The following is a 21,905-nucleotide window of genomic DNA, read 5'->3' on the forward strand; positions in this document are numbered from 1 at the left end:
AAAGTCAGTCATCTGTGTTAATGGGTAGGACCCTTTCATAATGCTGCTTGTTGTTTTTAATGAGAGGACAGCTTATGTACTTCTCAATTTTGGTGTTAAAAGGAAGATAGAATGACAAGGAGCATTGTAGTGTTGATTTCCCACTTTCATGTCTCCAAAAATGGGAAGAAAAATTATTAAAATAATTGTGATTGACTAATCTGATATATTAGTTATGATGTCTCCTTTTCCATGCAACTTTCTGTTCAATGAAGCCTCTTCGAGGGCTGTTCAAGAGGACACAGGCTGAGAATGGGACTGAAGCATGTAGGAGGAGGAATGGAAAGAGCTGGATGCACTGTGGGGGCAGATACAAGTTCACTGCTTCTACCCACAAAGCAACAAAACCAAACTGAGCTGCAGGTGGAGTTGTCCAGAAGCTGATGGGAAGGACTCCAGAAACCCAGCCTCTGATGGAGGGAACCTGCATGGCCACCCTGCACAGGCTGCTTCCCTGCCCTGCTGTGGGCTGAGCTCCCAAGTGCTGTAGTTGCCTGGCCCTACAGGATTCACTGCCCTGTTGGAGGGAAGAGAATGATTAAGTGGCAGTTCTGTCCTTCTCTGCTACTTTATCTGGGTGTATTTTTAGCAAATTGTTGTCACTAACAGATGGCTAAAGGCCCGGGAAGAGAGGAGGCCGAACGAGCTTATGCTCCGGTGGTGTGGGAAGCAGCATAGGCACTGAGGATCTGTTTTACACAGGATGCTGGCAGCAGTATTTCAGCAGCCCCTGAGGCATTCAGGTGTGCTCATCTGAAAGCTGCTTTAGTCTTCACAGTGTGGTTTTGGATAGTTCTTATTTGAAAGCTACCGTGTCTACTGGAACTGACAGACTAAAAGTCCTCTCCCCACCTGTATTTACTACCCCAGCTGTGTGTGAAACAGAAAAACTCAGCAGAATTTACTGAAATAAACATTCTCTCTCAAAGCAGATCTTCCAGAGGTGGAAAGCTGGAATTCTACAAAGGGAATAGCCTTTTCTTTTCATAAAGGTTGCAAGTTGTATGATACAGTTTTCAGAATTCCTGTCTTATTCAGAGAATGAAGTTTTGAACTTTGTCATGTGGCCTGTTCTCCACTAGGTGTTGAACTGAAACTGTCTAAATTAATTGCAATCCTTATTTTCCATTTTTGTGGGAACCTCTTTACAATTACAGTTCTCTTAGTTCTGCCTTCAACTTTTCACTAAATTTTGAGACGTGGCTCTTTAGAATAAAGGGAAGTTGCTTTAGTAGATAAAAGCTTAGTTTTGCTGTTGAGTGATGGAAAACAGTTTTACATAAACAAGACTTTAAACAAAGAGGCTTGTTGAACTTATTTGTTTGTTATGGGATCTAAATGAAAATCTACTCAGTGATACTTCGGAGTTTTTTTAGTAACTGCACAAAACCATGCAGTAAGTGAGGACTTAATGTGGTCTAGTTATTAATTAAAAGCTGGTGAAAGGTGTGTGTTTCTTTTCTAGTGGCTGGTGGGAAGCATTGCAGAAGTCTGATACTGGCTAGTGAATGAAATCTGTAGCATAGATGGGTGTTGAATGGTGCTTGCATTATGGAGCTGTAATGCTCCCACCCTCCCTTGCCTTGTGGGGTCACAAGTCCTGCCAGCAAACCTGCTCCAGTGTGGGCTGCTCATTCCAAGGGGCCACAGGTGCTGCCAGGAGCCTGCTCCAGTTCTCACAGGGTCAATCTTCTTTAGGCACACCCACCTGCTCCATTGTGGGCTCCTCTATGGGCTGCAGGGGCATCTCTGCTGCATCCTGGACCTCCATGGGCTGCAGGGGCATCTCTGCTCCATCCTGGGCCTCCATGGGCTGCAGGGGCATCTCTGCTCCATCCTGGACCTCCATGGGCTGCAGGGGCATCTCTGCTCCATCCTGGACCTCCATGGGCTGCAGGGGCATCTCTGCTCTGCCCTGGACCTCCACAGGCTGCAGGGGTACAGCTGCCTCTCCATGGGCTGCACTGGGGGCTGCAGGGGAATCTGCTCTGGCACTTGGAGCACCTCCTGCTCCTCCTTCTGCACTGACCTTGCTGTCTGCAGGGCTGTTCCTCGCACACGGTCTCACTCCTCTCTTTTGACTGCTGCTGTGCAACAAATTTTTTCCCCTCTTAACTGTTACGCCAGGGAAGCTACCACTGTCTCCACTGGACTCAGCCTTGGCCAGTGGCAGGTTTGTCCTGGAGACAGCTGGCATTGGCTCTGTTGGATATTGGGGAAGCCTCTGACTGCTCTTCACAGCAGCCACTCCTGTAGCCCCACTCTACCAAAATCTTGCTGTGCAAACCCAATTCAGCACTGCACACACTTGCTTTTGAATAGGAGTGAAAACTATGAAAGTTTCTCACAATGTGCATGAGACTAGGAATTAATTCAGATTAATGAAATTGAGCTCTGTTTTCATTCTGATTTGCTGTCTCCATGAAAGTTTTGTGAATTGGTGGGTTAGATGGTCTTTGTATCTTCATTTAATTTGCAAGAGCTTTCCTGATGTTTTCCTTTGTTAAAAGGAGCTGTGAGAAGTAGATGACGTGGGGAATGGAGACTATCAGCATAATTACTGCTGTTTGGTGCTCTATGTCTCTCTCCATCTGATGAAAGTACTGTTTAACGTTCAGCTGACATTTTCTTTCCTGAAAAATGCAGTGAGCAAGGTGAAATTAGATGGAATAAATATAATTTTTGCTCCTTGATGGTTTATACAGTATCTCTTCCTATGTTACATAATCTCTGGAAGAGTTGGAGTCAATATTGACTTTGGTTTTAAACACATTTAAGATGGCTCAAACAAGAAATTTTCTAGTGAAGTTTTCACCTTTACATAGAATTTTGTTAGCGGAAATGGTATATGGAAACTATAAATTTTCTGAATCCATTCCTTATTTGTGTTAAACCTCTCTTTCTAGTCATTAAGGGCCTCCAAATTTCTCCAGCCATATCATAAGAATAATAAAGAAAAAATCCTACAGTAAATATTAGGGTCATTTACACCTTGGAACTGGCAGAATAAACAAAAGAACTTGGCAGCAGTTGGAGGTAGGACAAGGCATGTACTTGGTTCTTGGACTCCCCTTTGTGAGCAGGGAGTATGGAATCTCAGAGCAGTTCAGGCCAGGAGGGATTTGTGGAGCCCCTGCTGAGTGCAGGGCTGGCTTCAGCACTAGAGTATGTTCCTTGGGACTCTGTTCAGTTGTTGTGAGTACATCCAAGCTTGGAGCTAGCCTCCCTAGGCTGCACAGCTCAGGATTTGTATTCTGGTTTTTTATTTCCCCTTTTATCCATTTGAAACATGCCTTGCAGCAGCTTGCTGCTTTACCTCTTGTGTTTTTTTCCTCATTGCATGTCTGAGGATGGACATTCAGGCCAAATGAAAGAGTTTATTTAGTGTCTTTTTTTGCTTAGGATGACATTTCATGTATTCTATTTTTTTTTTTTTTAATTTGTGTTGTAATAGTACTTAAAATCAATGAAGAAATCTACTTTCAGATTTTAGGAATGGAATTTTCAATTGCTCTGATAATATGAGGATAATTGGGAATTTGGCCAGCTAGAAAAGAATAATTAATTAGAACTGGTTGATGCTAAGATATTAGTTTGAAGTTGGACCCAAGTGTTGATTTTGTAGGACAGTCCTTACCTGCTGAAACTCCAGTTTCTGAGAATTCTTCAGTATTTGCATGGTAGACCAGCACCGTGCATTATCCCTGTGGAAAATAATTCTTTCCTTGCTGCAACCAGTCCTAAAGCTACCCTCACAGAGTTACTGCCTGATTTATCTTTGCATGTCTTGGATACTTCAGTGCAGTCAGGACTGCTTTGTTTCCCTATAAAATGAGGGGAATCTGTGAGAAAAAAGGTAAATGCAGTAAATACTGTAATTTTGATAAATAGTTTATTAAACCCAGCTCTTTTCCCCAGAAATCTAGAGAAATTTCCCAGGTACCCTATTACAAGCTATCAGGTATCCTATACTGCTAACTTATATTGCATTACTGTTTCTCTCAACTGTGAAGTCTTTCCAGACCTGCAGGTATCTGTTACACTGTAAAGTGTTATTGTTTTTTGATTCTACTGAACATACTGGAATGTTAGTGGTTGGAAAACTTTGTTTATAAAATGTGGTAGAAATTTATAAAACACAGTTCTGTGATTAGTTATCTCTTCCGTAGGTAAGTCAACTTGTAGGCTGTTTGGCTCTATTTCTGTTGATTTGTTTATCCATAAACCAAGCATTGTTCTTCCTTTAGTCTGACTTTTGGCAATCTCCCAGAGACAAAATTCTGCAAACCCTGCTTCTGTATGTAATTTGGGAATCTTACCGAGAGCATAACTTCTGACTTGTTTATGGAGGTTCTTCACCATAGACAAAATACTTGAAATTTTTTGATGATGTTCTCTCTGTTGGTTGTTTTGATGTATAACTTGACTGGTGATCTGGGTTTGAGAGGAAGAAATGTAAGAACTGCATCTAGTGAATTATTTCTAGAAAGCAGTGTTACTGGGGCATGGATACCAGCTGTTGGGTCTTCCCTTTGGAGAATGTAGGTTTAGGACATTTCAGGAGACTTTGGCAGGTCTCCTGACAACTATGCCTTCTCAAGTCCAGTCATCATGTGTCAGTCTTGTTCCTTCACTAATCAGGTAACAAAAATTCCTTTGATAGAATATGTTACTGGTTTTTCAGGATTTGTTTTCTCAGTCTCTGGAAATTGTTTAAGTGGGCAAATTAGGAACATCGAGAGGTGAGAATCTTTCTTCTGTTTATTGGTAAGTTGCAAAAGTTATGATTAGAATAGAAAAGGTCATTGGAGAATGAGAAGAAAATGATGTTATTGTTGGGAATGTTTCCTAGATAGTGTTAATTGAATTAATACCACATCAGATAAGGTGTCTGGACATTTTTGCTGACATTGCAGCAAATACTTAATGAAATTCATCTTAATATAATTTTTGCATAATAAGTGCTGTGCATTATTTAAAATATCTTGTTTAAATGCAGTTTTCTGGATGTGTTGTGGAACAATGTGGAGACATCTCTTATGTGCTGGGTTTACCTGGTTCTTATGATTAACATCTGCTTACTTATCCAAAGTCTATACATGGGCTTGGCCTTGGATAGGCTGAGGAACTCAAGACCTTGGTGCTCTCTCCTTGTGTAGTTTAGTTATCAGGGGAGTTTCAGGGTCTTCCTTCAGAAGCAGCTGAAATGACCTTTGACTTGCCTCTGTTTCTTTCTTGCTTCTTAAGAACACATGCGAGTCTGATACTCATTTGAAAAATTGTCTTTCAAGATAAAATTGTTCTACAAAACTGAACCTTTTGAACTTTCTCCACTGTCCTTATTTTGCATCTGTTCTGCTCATGAGACTGGTAAGTCCTTCCAGTAGTTAATTTGCATGACTATTCCTCTTATTTTGTCTTCTGAAAATAATCTTATTTGAAAAACTAATTAAAATTTGGAGCATGCATCTTGAGAGCAGGAGATGATGTGTGTATTTTTAAAACTTGTAACAAAACTTTACTTACATTTGCAAGTAAGTGTTGGTTAAATGCAGATCAGAAATTGCATCAGTTTGCATGAGCTAGGTCAGTTTCTAGACAATTTTCATACATGTTTCTGTATGCTAACTGTCTAAGAGTAAGGAACCCATTTACATGAAAATGTAATCTCTGTGCTAGGTCAGTGTTAGTGTACCACACAGCAGCAAATGCCATCTCACTTTTCTATTGCTTGCAGTTGTGATTCTCTGCTGCATGCCAGTAGTTCAAGTACTGAAGAACTTCTTCTAAGGAGCCCTGGCAAAATAGTCACAACAGTTGAAATTCAGATTTTTCTGAATGCTGTAGTTGTACAAATTCCTAAATCCTGAGCCCCTCTACCCTTTTGTTTCAGTAAAGTGGTGTATTCTGGGCGTTCTGGTAAGCAGGTACTGTGTGTTGCCTGGAAGTCCAGAGGGGTGTGTGTGCACCAACAGGTGTCTGTGGGTGTGCATGTGCCTGCCTTGCTCAGCTCCACCCTCTGACAGCTCCTGTGGGAGCCCATCCTTTCTTCCTGTTGTTTCAGTGATATGTGCCAGAGAAAGAGTTCCTTGACTGTGGTAGTACCAGACTTTAGAGATACCTGAATGGGCTCCATGTTCAGTCTGCCTGGCTTGAGAAGATGTGGTGAATTTTCAGGAAGTGGCTTTGCAGCTACTTCAGGACTTGGAGTAAATTGGCAGCAGCAACCATGGCAGCACTGTCTCTGCTGCTTTAGTGGATAGGTTTGTGTACTGAACAGGGGGGACGTGGTAGAAAGGAATGACTTCTTAAGAGGTGACTTCACATAAGTGACTAACCTTGCTTGGGACAAAGCATAGCTAAAATGTGGAAAAAATAAGTAGCTGAATGTTTGTGGAGCTGCTGCACTCAACTCCTCATGGGGCAGTAATTGCTGACAGTTGTGTTGCAGACCTCCTGTCTTTTTGGAACGAATTGGACAGAACTAGATAAATTTTCTGCTTCAGTGGTGATGCTGGATTCATTTTAAAAGCAAAAGCTTGAAAATGCTCTAAGAGGTGCAATGTGGATAGGTTTGATTTGTAACTTGTTATTGAGGTGGTTCTAATATCTTTAGAACCACATTTTTAAATGGAAAAACGAACAAAAATGGAATAGTTTCTTAAGTTTTATTTAAAAAATAAGGTTTTCCTGACACTGCTAAACTTGTCTCTTGTATTAACTTCCTCTTTTCCTCACAGAAAAGGCAGCTGGGCAGATCAGTATAGAGTGGTGATGCAATGTCTGTATGTTCAAGCAAGAGATTGTTCCATTCTCTGTCCTGTACCACAGAATGTTCTTTTTATGTAAAAATTAACTCTGGAGTTAGAATTAATTCTCTTCAGGTAGGTAATCCCTCTCCACAGCTCAATTAAAATAACAAGGTTAAACAGCTGTGTGGTGCCAAATACTGTATTTAGGGGACTGTGCAAAAGCAGTTTTCTAATTGAAATTTGATCTCAGCTTCTGTTTGGCTTTTCTAAAATAAACAGCTGCAGATACTTAGTGTAAAATAGTGAGCAGGTACCAGGAATGCAGATGTAACCCATGACACTTTAATGACTGCACACTAATGAGACTGCAGACATCATGCATTATGTCAGATGTTCTTGTTAATATCCCTATTGTAAATCATCATGATGTGTTCTGATCGTTGTGAAGAGGACAGTGAGACTGAACTTATGATGAGTGTGTAATCTTTTCTTTTAAGGCATGTCAGCCCTTTCTTACATTTGCCATCTCAAATTTATTTTTGTTACCTTAAAATACTTGTAATGAAGCTTTGACATCTCTTACCCTAGAATTTTGGGCTTATCTTCAGAGTAAAAATCTGTTTCTTGAGGGTTTTGTTTTGTTTTTTCAACTAGAGAAATTTTGCTTCTTGCTAACATGTATTTTCTGTAAGATCTCCTTAAGTTACTTTTAGTGTGGAATTTTTCTTAGTGAATTTGCTCAGAAGTGAAATGGCTTAGTGCTTTTCTTGAAAATCTAAGGGAGCTGTGTAAGAATAGGAGGAAAGTAATTCATATTTGTGCTGCAGCAGCAAAAAAATGAAAGGGTTTGCTGTGAGTTATTTGCTCTGAAATATATATGGCAGAAACTTCCTCCTAGGCAGTTGCATATTTTAAGGGTTTACTTTCAGTTCTGGAATTTCAAGTAATGGATTTATCAGGACCCTGTGGTGTTGTCCTGATTTATTGCAAAGCACTATAGAAATTGAACCAGAGAACATTCCATAGTTCTTTTTTGGTTTGGGCTTTTTTTTTTGGTTGGTTTTTTTGTGTGTTTTTATTTTGTTTTGTTTTGTGTGTTTGTTTTTCCTTAAGTTTTCTCAGAATAGGTACAAATTAGGTGGCATCTCTTCTGCTCCTTCCATGCCATCCTGTCATATATTACCTTTGGTGTGTTTCAGAATGGGGCAGATTAGGGTTTAATGGTGTGTGTCCTCAGTCAAAGCAAGAATAGGTTGTAGCTTACTATTCTACTTCTGATTGTGCTGATTTGTGGCTGCTGATAATGTTAAGCCTTTGGGGGATTTTGACACTTTTTGGAGTCTGTAAAGAGTGTGGATGCCAACCAAACTTTGAGACTTAGGCCCAGGCAAAGGGAGGAACAGGACAGTACAGAATTAAAATTATATATTGACCATGCCTGCTGCTTTCAGTTCAATATATATATATATATATATATATATATATATATTTGAAATTAAAAGTGAACTGAAAATCCATGGCATAGTTCAAAGGGAGGAAGAGATGCCTGGTGCCCTAGAATGTAGGGATAGAGAAGAGTGAGCTGAACAAGTGCTGTGCCATCTGCTAGATAAGCTGTAGAACAGATTATTTATTATGACACTGCCTGTAAAGGGAAAGTAGATAGTTAGGATTGTGGAATTGAATTGAGAGGAAGTGTGTGAGATGGGCTTTTCAGATTTAGTTCATCTTACGCAGGCAGTTGCAGCAGAGAGCTGTTACAATTTATCATTCCAATTCATCTTTATTTTGCTCTGTGGGTAAAGACCTACTGCTGTTCTTAAAATCCCTCAGAGGAGACTGAAGGAATTGTTGTTTGTATACACGTGTTCTAGCAACCTCTAATGTGGCTAGAGACAGAGAGAAAATTGCCTTTAATTTTTGTGTTATTGCAGTGCTCATGAAGTGTGGTGAAAGCCTTTTACTTGCAAAAGGGTTTGAATATGCACAGAGCTGTCAGAGAGATGTGCCTCCTTACAGGGCTCTTCCAGTGACCCTGATGCTAAAGTTCTTGATTCCTCTGAAGATGGTTTGGAGTCTGGAATTTGATTGCTTCTGAAGTAGTAACAAGCTGAAAAAAAACCTTTTGTAAGAGCAGCCAGTCTCTCTTGCATTGTGTTTCCTATTAACAGTAGATGTTGCTTTTTCTGTCATGCTCTCTTTTTTATTCTTAGATACATTTTAGAACTTGCTTGATATTTCTCCATTTTAAATGGAGTAATATATATATATATATATATGCACAGATTAATCTCTTGTCTGTTTGTCTTTATATTTTATTTACCAGGTAGCTGTCTCAAATGATGATAAAGATCCATCCTCTCTGACTGTAGTTACCTTACAATCTCTGCATAGCTGAAGGGGGTTTGGAGAAGTACAGTTACTGCTTAACTTTGGCATCAGTTGTAATTGACTTGCATGATTTCTGTACATAAACAGTTTGTTCTTTTAATATGATAATCTATTCTTGGTTTGATTTTCAAGGTAACTGTACCCTTGTGATACAGAAACACGTGATAATTTGTATAAATATATGCATATTTAAGGATGACAGTGCATACTGTTAACCTTGTAATGTATTTCAGCACACTTTGATATTGTAACCTCAATTGTTCTTCACATATGAAACTATCTCTTGTATTCCAGCAGTGTTATCTCTGTGGGTATAGCTATTGTATTGTTCATGGCATCTGACACAAAGTGACCAGGAAAAACAACTTTTAAATGTCTAGGTTGTCCCTTGGCAGACATGGATTCAGCTCTTCTAGAATGCTTCTAGAGCTTCTTGTAGAAGCTCAGTATAGTTTTATTTCCCAAAGTATCACACTTTTATGTAAGAAACAGTCTGTACTTGATGGCCAACACAGAGGGCATTAAGGTGGTAACTGTAAGGAAAAGCAGTAATGTCAGAATGGAGGCATCTGTGATTTGAAGGTGTTGAAGCTGCCTGCTAGGCAACAATGCATGCCTGGTGGAGCTGCCTGCAGTAACGAAAATGTTTTTGTCTTAGTTGGTTTTCTTTTTCTTTTAAATGAGGGAGCAAAAAAATGATAGTTTCCAGAAAAACCTGCCCTGAGGTAAGTAATGGAACTAACCTGGACATATTTGAATATGTGATAACTGGACAGTAGGACAAAAGAAAATTTCTTACTTTAATAATGCAGGCATGCCATGGGGGTAGAATATCTGTGCTCTTGGAGGAACTGAGTGCTATCAAAAGCATGAAGTCTGGTCTGTACTGTGTGTCCAGTTTGGAAAAAAGTAGTTGTGGTGTGAAGATGCATGTCTGGCAAATTGCTTTAAAACAATTTTGATTAAAAACTAACAATGTCAGTAAACCTAATCTCATTTTCAGTGATTTTACATATAGCTTTATAACTGTTGCTACAGTGTTTAAGCTAGTAAATATTAGACATTTCAGAGAGACTTTAGAATTAATGTATTTTGATAGCTGCTTTTAAGCTTATTTAGAAAAATAATCTTTTGTGAATGTAGATCAAATACAGTAAAAGGGTACTATGTCTCCAAAGTTTTTGTGATTTTTGGTAGTAATGTGTTGTAACAGGTGGGTAAAGAATGTTTGTGCAGCAAGAGGTTTAGTGTCTCAGTCTTTTTTTTTAAAGAGTGAGGCTGAATGATCTCCAGGAATGCTAAAAGAGGGCATCTGATTTTAGAAAGTTGGAAAATAAGCTTCTATTTTATCTACTAAAAGTTATAATTTAACAAAGTCCATTGCCTGGTGTAGTGATAATACTGCACGATGTACCTTTTGAAGCTGGGAAACAGTGTCTGTCAGCACAATCACAAGAGGAGTTGGAATATATGATTAGGATACGTAAGGTTAGCAAATGTTCATCCTTCTTTTTATTAATAAAACCTTTTTTTTTAGGAATTTGTTTACCAGGAAGCAGAGTGCAAGATTTGAAAAACAAAATGATGTGCGATGGAAGTTGTTTGGAAAAGTACCTCTTGGAGAAAACTTACAGAAAGACCCAAAGAAAATGCAAAAGGTATTTGTTGAATTCTGTGTTAAGATTAATGGTGAATGAAGAAGCCAGTTAAGTTTATGATCTGTATATAGGACTGTGCAGCCTGTTTGTTTTGAGTTGCACACAGTTTACCAGAAAAGGCTCTTTGTTGAAATTTTACTTGTGTTACAACAGTGCTGTTCAGAAGAATGTGTTCTACTTGGTCATTACCCTGAGTATGTGAAGCATGAAGAGCCCTCCTTAGTGTGTCATAAGAGAATAAAAAACCTAAGTGAAACTCACTTTTTCCCAACATTGTTGAAAGCAACATTTCAGAGAACTGGTTCTACTACAGATGACCCCAAGCTCTTGGCTAGTGAATCAAATGATTTGCCTTTCCAGTGGGGAAAATCTTGTGAAACCCAGCTATGTGGTCAGTAGTTCATGAGCTGCTCTTTCAGTGATGAGAAAACATGATCTGTCCATTTGTCTGACATGATCAGGGATTTTTGGATTGTATGTAGTCTTTTTATGTGTTTGCAGCTTTTTCTGCATTTCAGTTATCACTTCCTTGTTAAAATGACTGTGGGAATAGTAATGTTTGCATGGAAAGAGACCATGTAGTAAAACTTCAAAAGCAGCTGCTATGTGACATGCAAATGCTGATTTGAAGGATTGTGCTGCTTAATTCAGGGTAAAGTATTCTAGAAATCCACGTCATGTGACTGTTCTTAGCTGTAGTTAGGCTGGTAAGGTGAAATTGAGGCAGCTTTTTGAACTTGTCTCTGTACTCAACCATTCAGACTTTATCTATAGCTTGTCTTGACACAATTAATGGTTCTGAAGTGGTCACCAAAGATTTTTGATGACAAAACTGAAGAGGCTTAATAAGTGCAGTACTCTGACATTTAGCAGTGTATTTTATTGTAGTGCCTGCTCTTTAATAAGTGAGTAAATAATTTGTTAATATTTTGTGGTTGTTGCTGGTACTATGAATATTTTTTCTTTGCATACAAACTATTTTAAATTGCAGCTTTGAATGGTTGTATTAAATTTGTTATGAAACGGGCACTATTAAATTTTATGAATTTTTATGTGATATGGCATCCAACCATTAGTGAGTTTCTGGCAAAATTGCAGTCTAAAACAATTGTCTCCAGTGTCTCTTGGGTAACAATAACTAATCCTTCCTAAATTATTTGATGCTTTTTTGAAGTTGTTTTTGACATGTAGGCTTGGAGTCAGGAGTAGTTCTGTAAGTCTCTAATTGAGCCTCACCAGCATCTAAAAGCATAGCCTGATTTAGGTGATCCCTCACCAAAATAATAGTCAGACAGGCTTTTTGAGCTCATGAGCCTTTTCTCAAGCCCTGTAAAAACTCTTCTGACAGCACTCACTTATTCAACAAGTGTATATTCAACATAGCATCACACTGTATTTTGACAATGTAGGAATTAAAATCACTCCAGCTAAGATGTTGCTTATCCTGTTTTTAATGCTGAAAATACAAGTGAGTTTTAGTCTTCTGGTGAAGAAGTAATACTGGTCTATGCTCAGGCTGGGTTGCTTTACTGGGTCACTGAAAGCTTTTATATAGTTTTTATCTAGTTAAATGTTTTAAAACTTAGAGGCTGTCAGAATGAGTAATCTTGGAGAAGCTGGAAGTGCATTTGCAATGGAGGTTTGCATTATTAATTTTTTTATATCAGTTCTCTGCAGGAATTCTACTTGAGCAGAACTGGTTATGCCAGTTACTTTTGCAATTGATGTTTGAAAATGCACTAAGTTAGATGACAGCAACTGACCAAGAATTACCACCAAAATTAAATTCTCTCCTAGTAGACTGTAGAACTGAGCTAGGCTTTGCAGCCACTGTTTCTTTTAGAAACTCCTTTCAAACTTGGCAAGCACAGAAGTATATGTAAATACCATTTATTTGCAACAACTTCTCTCCCCCTAGTTTTGTTAGTGAATACTCTTCAAAAGAAATTCCTTTAAAAATTCAAGAAGAGGTAACCACTGTATCATTTGGTTGTCTCTCTCATGTGATCTGCCTTCAAAGAACTTTTTTGCTTGTGGCCAGTCAAGATTTTGTGTATTAAAAGAGTAAGGCCAGAGGAACAAGGAAAGCCAGATTTTGACTATATCCCAGAGACATGTTACAGCTTTCTTCCCTATTTTTTTAAATAGTATATTTACTTTAATTTTCTTTTCTATAGTAGCAAAACCCATTTTTAATCAAGTTTAGAGGTTTTTTTCCTGTCCAAGTGTGCTTTGACCCTATGAGGGTTGTACAATTCAGCTTTCACTATATGAATTCCAATAAGAACTCAATGGAATATCTTAATTTTTTAAAGTATCAATATTGATAAAATTCAGCACGTGTAACACTTGAGACCTTTCAATAACAATCTTTACTCAAAAATTCATAATATTAATAAATATTTTATGATCTTATTTGCTGACATTTTATGTTGGAATATTTTAAGAATTTAATAATTAAAAATAACCATGATTTTTGACTTGTGGATTGTAATTTTCCCAAACGTTTTTCTGTAATGATTAGGATATGGCTATATATGAAGGGTCAACATTCCAGACAATTAAAATCAGTTGTAATGAAGAGGCTCACTCTGCAGCACATGCTAAAGTGAAAATGAGATCTTGAAACAGGAAAATGATTTACTTTGTTCACAGGTGATGCCATATTATGGGATGAACAGTAAAGTTTATAACATTACTGTAGGAAAAACTTCATAAGTTGAGTTGGGTTAATTATAATTCAATTCAGTTTTCACTTGATTTAAGCTATAATCCTAGTTGATGAAGTAAAGTGATTTTTATCAAAGTCTATTATCAAGGAAGAGGCTGGTCCCTGACAATACTGTTTAGGGTTCACAGATATCAGGGTAAAAGTGGCAAAAATAAGAGTGATACTATGACCACAACTTGGCAACATGAAACACTTCAATAATAATGCAAGTAAATGTGGGACAAGGCCGAAAACTCCGAATACAGTGACCAAGGGGACAAGGTTCTCTTTAGGAGTCAGTGGTCAGAGATACAGAGAGTCCAGGGTATAAATATGGGGCAAGAGAGGGGTGAAGTTGAGGTTAGGGTCCAGTGGGTATAGGGGAGAGTGGCGCAGAGGTGGAGTAAGGGAAGGTAGGGTCCAATGGGGTAGGTTGTGTGGAACACTGCAGCAGTTGAGGGCCAATGGGGATGCAAGGAAGGGAGAACATTCTAGGAACTGGGAGTGGTGATAATTACCTGGGAAATGAGGGTTGGGAATATGCTTGAGGTATTAACATAGGCAATCCCATAACTCTTTGGAACCTTTCTTTCTAGGGTCACGACTTCTTAGACAAATGCCCCCAAGGTTTGGGGCTGGGGTATAATTCTTCTTTGGTGATGGATGTCTGACCTGGAATACTGGTCAGGCTGACTCCTACAGTCTATTTTCTGGCTTGGATCTGTTAGATGGAAAAGAGTTTCAAAGCAAGAAATATGGAAAGAATTTATTACAGGTCATGCTTTAGGCAGACAGTGATAAAATCTCCCATTATAAAGAGTGTGTTTTGTCCAGGTTAAAAAAAGAGCCAAGTCCCCAGAGCGCTGCTGCGTGGAGGTTCTCGTGCAGCTCCATGTGCCAAGCAGTGCGGCTGGAGGTGTGCAGTGTGGGGAGCTGCTGCCTCGTGTTCCACATCCACACATCTGCAGCCTCTGCTGGCTAAAAATACACACCCAGCTTTTCTGAGCGTTTGCCTGAGCTGTGCTTTAGTGCATTCACGTGGCCCATTCGGGGCCTTTGGAAGGGAAGTGGTTGGTTCAGGCTGGCTGCTGGTTCTGGCAGGAGCTAGAGCTACAGCTTTACATAGAGCACTGTCTTGGGTTTGTACTGAGTTTGTCTTTGGGTAGCCTGGGTAAGTCATTGTGACTGGTGGCTGTAGCTGCCAATAGGGTGAGTGTTTGCACATAAATTTCATTGCTGCTTTGAAGCTAGAAACCATGTAGTGCATTTTTTGTGTTCTACATGAGAAGTCCAGGGATGAAAATGAGTCACTTCCCGTGCTCTCTACTGTTGGGTTCATTTCTATTTGTCAGCCTTCAGAAAGGCAGGATTTAGAGTGGCAGAGTTCCTTTTTTAAACAAGAAGCAAGTGCAGTGTAAGAAGGTATAGCTACTGTGGTTACTCTAACCTATGTCTATTATTGTTACATTTCTGGAAATAAAAGTGCAACTAACTTCCTCAGTAATTATAACCCAAAACTTGCAACTTGCCTTAATGCACTGCTCTTTAGTGTCTTTCCTTCTGATCCAGTTATAAATACCTTTATTTTATTGTAATCATAGATAAAGGGCATCCAACTCTTGTGAAGGTAAATAAAAATAAAAGAAACCTATTATATCAGTGATGATGTCCTGAAAAGTCCTCTTTTTCTCCAACAAGAGCAGTACTGAATAGATCATTCAATTCCAGTAGGCTGTATTAATCTACAAAGAGTGTTGCCCTTGTCCTGTCTTGAAAATCATCTGCCTCAAACAAAAATACTATCATATTTAAAGAGATAAAGCAGAAGTAGTACGTTCCATTCACAGTAAATGAAAGGGTGATTTAATATGTCAGGATGATTGTTCCTGAGTATTTTAATAATAAAAGCATTTAATATGACCCAGTCAGGTATCATGATCTAGTGCAGTGTAGCTGACAAAGTACTGTCTTTGATGCTGTTAGAACTTCTTCCCATACGTTAACAACACGTGAAACTACAGAATATGTTACAAGCATCAGACAAACAGAAGAGTAAAATTTGAGTGTTGGTTTAAATAGCTATGACAAGCTACAACATGTTTTTGAAAAGAAGTGAAAGATTTTTTTTTCCTACTTTTCCAGATTTAAAGCTTTTGTTTTAGCTTTCTCACTCTCTGGAATGCCTAGTAAATTGTGGGGATCAAAAGCCCTGGAAGCTGGAGGGATCCTGGAGAGGAATTAGGAAATGTCACTGCCTGATGCACAGCCTACAATTACACAGCTCCAGGAACACCTGGAAACCAAAGCCTCACCTTTCCTTGCTGAGCTGCAGTGGTGGATTAGACCAGGGATTTTTTTTAATGTCTTTACTTTGTGCCTTTACATAATTTCATATTCAATTTTTAAGCTTTGTCAAGGCTTCTTTTGTCCGTTCTCTAATTCCTACTGCCTTTAATGTGTCTCAGCTCACGCATCCTCCTGGCCCAGCCCATCCCATCACCAGGTCTGTTGGAGGATTAGTGTCTGCTTTCAGCAGTAAAGATACTAAATAGAAGTATAAGCTTGGTGAATTGGTACTGCAGTTACAATGTCAGCTGCTGTCTGTGCTGCAAGGTCTGTTCCAGTTGCGGATGTAGGTTTGGGGGAAGTGCAGTAACTTTGAAGTTGTTCTCTTTATCACAATAGGCACAGTTACTTTGTAGCCCGAGTTGATACTTAGCATTAACTGGAATATAAATGCTGATAGCACAAGATTATTTTTAAATTCAGGAAGCCTCAAATTCATGGAAAAATGATTGCCTTTTGGGTATCAAGTACACAAGTCTTTCTAACCCCAAAATTTCAAAGCCAGAGATTGTAACTTTTCAGGACAGCTGATACATCAGTGGAAATTTGTTCTTATTTGTGTTAAATAAGAATCCATCATGCAACTGGTATTTGTGTGTCTTCCAGTGCTAATAGAAAGACACACACTTACTTTGTGTAGTCAGTAAGCTTTTTTCCATGTAGTAACCTTCCACTGGAAACACAGAGGAGGCTTTCAGATTCCCCCCCTCCCCTCATGGGTTTTTAAATTAAGATAAATGTCTGTAGAGAGCAAACCTGGAAATAATGCCATGTGGCTTTGGCTGTTGCATTGCACAAACACTTGGCAAAGCACTGCTGTGAAGCAAGGCTGGCAGTAAATTTTTCAAAGCAGGTGTGTAGCCCCTAAATACTGTGGTAGAACTGCCTATTCTAACTGGATACTGAAACATTTCCATTGCTGACATGTAAAATGGAGAAAGCTTTGCTTCATTGTGATAATTGTGTTTTAAGCAGAAGCAAGCTCCCAAGAAACTTGACCCAAAGGTTTTCTTTGTCTGTCTTCCAGTTTATACATCTCCAACTTCATCTAAAATTAAAGAATGGAGGTAGATACAGGTTTTGAAAGGCTAACTCTTGCCATGCTCGCTAGCAACAACAAACAAAGCTGATGTTTTTTAGCTCTGCAAAATGGATGGAGGTACTGTGTGTTAGTGGAAACCCTGCAGATATGGATGTAAGGATTTTGAAAAGCCAGACTGGTGCTTTTTCCTGAAGTCTTTCTGAAGGAAGACTAGCTAATTTTATGTTCTCATTATCCTTCTCTCTCTGAGGACTACTGGTCCTATTTTTTGCCTTGATTTTACTACAAATTTGTCATGCCTGTTGCTACTTTCACCTAATTTTCTTGTGCTCTATTGAGAAGTTGTCACTTGAGCATGACAAAGTTCAGTGGAAACAGCTTCATGAATATTAAAGCTTAAAAATAGTAATTAATGTAAGCTACACTATGAAGGTATGTTGCCCTCCTTCATATATCATATTTCTAAAAATCTACAATTTCTTCTTGTCAAGACTGAAGTTATCGCAACTTTGTTGCGAAGATGATTGTATTCAAGAGTATTTACGTTTTGATATATATTTTTTTGTAAAATTAAACAAAGAATGCACAAGGGTCTGGACAAGATATGAGAGAGAACATGATGCATGCTATCAGTATAAGTACAAAAGAAGCTTTTATTAAGTATGAAAGAAATTGGCACTGGTAATGGCTTTAAAGGTAATTTCAGGGATCAGAGAAGCAACCATGGGTGGAAAAAACCACTCAGAGGTTTTAATGCAGTAGACTTATTTCCTTACATTTCTGTAATTTCCAAGGGCAGACAAGCATCAAACTTGAAGGGGTTGGAGACCCTTAAAGATTTCCAAGTCTTGATGAGGGAGCAGAAGGAAAATTATCAAAGAGACTTGAAAACAGGGGAGCAGTAGAATATGGTTAAAATAATCAAGTGAAGTACCTTTCCCTACACTACTTTGGTGTATGTGCTGGAGTCATGGAGCTAGATACAAATGTGCACAGACTTACCTGCAAAGACAGCTGTTTGCAAACCAAAACAGTGACTGTGCCGTGGGGGGACTCTGAACAGCATAAAATACAAGTTGTTGTGCATTGCAAAGTAGGTGGCATTCCTGGGTGAATAGTACAAGTATTGGTATTTGCAACTGATTTGAGAACTTGCAAGATAAAATGTGATATTCCTGTGAATTCTTTCCTGTCTATATACTGGAGTTAACCTGGATTTTTGGCCGTTTCAGAGTGGTGTCGACATCAGGTTGATGTGGCATGGAGAATCCTTTTATTTTAGTGTCTCTCTCAGAATAAGGGGGGCATGATCTGAGTTTTAACAAGATCTTTAGCCACAGTAAGAGTGTTATTTGAGACTAAATAGGAAAGGTAAGTTTTCTTCTGCAACATAAGCACTAATGTGAAATGTCAGAAGAAAAAATTGCTGAGAGATTATTTGGAAGGGTATGAGGCTGAAACTATACAGATAATTAAGGTGGAGAGATCAGTGAGCAGGCATACTGATTAAGTAAAGTTATATTTTCACATGAAGTTTATATCCAGTGGAATTCCAGTACCTGGAAGTAATGTTGATGGGATATGCTGAAAGCAGGTGTTTATAGCATTTTATTCTGGCAGATGCTCACAAGAAAATAGCAGTAAAATAAAACAACCATTTAGCTTGTATTCGCTTGCTCAGACATTTCCCAGATGCTTGTCCTGTTGGAGGCCTTTCTTGCAGATGTTTCCATTTGATTAACAGATGTGCAGATTAAATTGTGTCCTTTGCAGTGTTCTAAGCAGGAGGGGTTGTTTTTTTGTTGTTACTGTGACTCATGTTGGAGTCACTTGTAACAGTATACTGCACAACCTGATTGAATATCCCAGTTTTGACAGTAAAAAGCTGTCCTTAAGCAATATAGTTCATGATATGCTTTGTCTCTGAGTACTTCAAATATTTTCCTGCCTTTTTTTAATGAAGCATGTCACTCTGTATAACCAATACCCACTTAAATTATTTACATATAGCACAAATGAAATGTGAACCCTGAGGATGAGAGCCATCTGATACACAGCACATTGAATGATCAGAGGCAACAGACTTTGAAACAGGAAACTGTTGTTCTTTCTTGGAAGAGCTAGCCTGGCCTTGTCTATGCTTAGGTTTTGAGTGTTCCTTATCTAATGCCTCAGTTGCTCAAAATATGATGTTATAAAAATATGTATATGGAAAAATTGTTAAAATAGTCCAGTGGCTGGAGCACAGGACTGCAAAACAGAGCATGTGACTTCTTACTCTTTTGCTTTATTTCTAACTTTCTGTAAGATGTATGGATGATTTTATTCATTTAACTTTAATGTGATTGTGTGGGATCACATCAGTTGCCAGCCCAGGTTCTGTATCCCCTGTAATCTGAAAGGAAAAGTAGATGCTTCCCAAGGGAAAAGAGGCAAATTTCAGAGCACTTGAAATGATGCCTATGAGTAGTGTGAGGTTTTCCTCACAGCCTAGCCATAGTGTCTTAATCTTCTAGATTGCTTAGGCATTCCTAATATGTAAAGTATGGAACTGGAGAATACTGTGGTACTAAAGATGACAGAGATGTCCTGGTGGAAGAGAAAACTTAACACATATGATGTTATTACAGTGAAGTTCTGTCACGTCATTGCTATCTTCTGCTCAGGTATCCTTTCTTTAATGTAAGAGGATTAAACATATATGTATACACATACAGAGAGAGCTGTGTAAAGCAAGTAGGGCTGATGGTTCTTGAACCACTAATTATTTGTAGAGCTTGGCAGATGACTAAAGTGGACAAGTTAAGTGTGCAATTCTGATTTCTCAGGTTGTTAGATCAGTAACTATTAAATTAATTGTATTTCAGAATAGTTCTGTACTGGTTTTAAAATGATATAAAAAGTTTCCAAAGAAGTTGTTTGAAAGTGTAATATCCGAACTCAGAAGTATGTTTTCTCTGTAAAGTTTTGAAGGATAGTCTCATAATCTGGTCTTTGAGGTTTCAGTCTTAAGTTCTCCTCAGATTCTCTTTGATTACTGTATATATAAGGGTCTTCATTAAAATTATTACTTTATGGCCTGTGAAGAATCAGATCTTGGTTTCCCAACCCAGAGATCATCACAAATTTCACTATCTGGTAGTCCTGCTGCGTATTTTTTCCTTCCCTTTTCCTTTCACGTTTACATTGCCCCACAGTAGGCATTGCAGAGTAACCAAACTAATGGAACAGAACAAAAGGTGTGGTTTTGGTGTTATCATTTCCCCAGTTCAGCATATTGAAAGTCACATGGCTGTGTAATAGTGGCACAGAAATGGTGTGAGGGGCCAGAAGGGGGGTGGGGGGCAGTGAAGTGCTGGGTGTGAACCAGCTGAAATTGTCTGGTAAACTATTTCATTTAGAAAAGGTAAGAGATTTCAGATGGACGTGCATTAGACAGTCATGAAACAATGGAAGGGAATGTTAAAGCACTGCTTACACTGCTTACCACTGGATAGTGCTAAGACTTAAAAACTAGGGGAAAAAATGTTTGTTTGTTTGTTTTTTTGCTTGTGCAATTCTGGTCCAGTTCTTATTCTGTATGCTGAGTGAGGCCAGTGGAAAAAATAAGATGCAGTTAAATCTTGCACATAACCTGTTTAAGTAGTCTCAGGTACTTTTGTAAATGCAGCAACCTAAAAATAGTGACTGCTGCCAACTGTAACATGTGGCCAGCTGTGGTTTGAGTTGCAGGGAGCACTTCACTTTTCACCCCACAGTATCTTCCTGTGTCACCATGCATCCCTCTTTCCCAGTCAGCACTTTGCAGAAGAGCTGCAATATCATTCTATTTTCAGTGTGAAAGCACAGACAGCTACTGCAGGAATACCAATGCCCACCCAAGGGTGCTCGTCTGCAGGAGCTGCTTTTTGCCTGTGCTAATAGCTATAACTTTCCATGAATCATTTTTTATATGTATATCTTCATTTCAGATAGTTAGTGCGATAAAGCATTAGCACTGCGGCCTGTAGTGTTTTGTATGAGCTGTGTTGACTTGTGCTCTGACATGAGATGTTTGAATGGCAGGTGTCTGTAACAATTGGCGGTGGTGGGAATGAAGCCGAGATACTTTTGAACAGTGAGTTCTTCTGTATTTGGCTTCATATTGCTGCATCTGTGAAATAGATGTGAAGTCACCTGTTGAAAACAATAGCTGATACATAACCTCACACTTCTGAGAAAATTAGTTAACTTCTGCAAAGCCACCATTTGAAAGCAGAATATTTAAGTGACTGGTTATTTTCAGATCAGTCCTTGCTAATCATTTTGGAATTGAGGATCAGAGTTTGATAAAGATCATGAGCAATTCACCCTGGCAGCTGCAAATCACAGTTGGTGATATTTAAGAATATGAAATCCTTAGAGAAGAGCTGAGAAAATGGCAACAATTGCAGCTCAATAGATTATATTTTTCATTTTATATTTTAAAATATTAAGTCTACCAAAGATGGAGCATCAGCAACTTGGTGTCTCCACTGAGTTAAATAATAGAACCTTTGGACAAAGGAAAAATTAAAGTTGATATTCTATCTGAATTGAGGCAAAATATTTAGCAAGAGGTAATGTGGAAGTTGTCCGAACTGTAGGAGAGATTTTAATATCTATCTCTTAGAGCTGTCAGAGGTGGACAAAGCATGAGTGGTACTGAAAAGATGCCTATACTACAGGAAGTATTTGAGCGCAGCACTGCTGCTGTTCCTTCGGCACTGATGTAGGGGTTGATGAGTTTTAGCTGTTCCTGCACTTCGGACAGGTACCGAGGCTGTCTCAGCAAGGCACAGCAGCGGGACTCGGTACAAGCAAACGCCTGGCTTGGAGCCAGGGACGCGGCAGTTGGGAAACAGTGGAGAGAGATGAGAGTGTTTGAGGAACGCAGCCGAATCCTAAACCAGCACCCGTAATGCTGAGCTGACAGACTGCGGCTAACG

At 38.9% G+C, this 21,905-nt stretch overlaps 2 protein-coding genes across 2 annotated transcripts in view; one reads left to right on the forward strand and one right to left on the reverse strand.

Moving 5' to 3' along the window:
• Positions 1-1,825, reverse strand: part of LOC116996852 (grpE protein homolog 1, mitochondrial-like) — a 7,205-nt gene extending 5,380 nt beyond the window's left edge. The window contains 1 exon segment of the mRNA XM_042779310.1: positions 1,748-1,825. Coding sequence (XP_042635244.1) covers positions 1,748-1,825 — 78 coding nt within the window.
• Positions 1,826-10,332: 8,507 nt separating this feature from the next.
• Positions 10,333-21,905, forward strand: part of LOC116996699 (TBC1 domain family member 14) — a 41,117-nt gene continuing 29,544 nt past the window's right edge. Inside the window, exon 1 of the mRNA XM_033060632.2 lies at positions 10,333-10,840. Coding sequence (XP_032916523.1) covers positions 10,679-10,840 — 162 coding nt within the window. The 5' untranslated portion in view covers positions 10,333-10,678. The remainder of the gene's footprint in view (positions 10,841-21,905) is intronic.

This window comes from Catharus ustulatus, chromosome 5, assembly GCF_009819885.2.
Source record: "Catharus ustulatus isolate bCatUst1 chromosome 5, bCatUst1.pri.v2, whole genome shotgun sequence".
In the NCBI taxonomy this organism is placed as follows: Eukaryota; Metazoa; Chordata; class Aves; order Passeriformes; family Turdidae; genus Catharus; species Catharus ustulatus.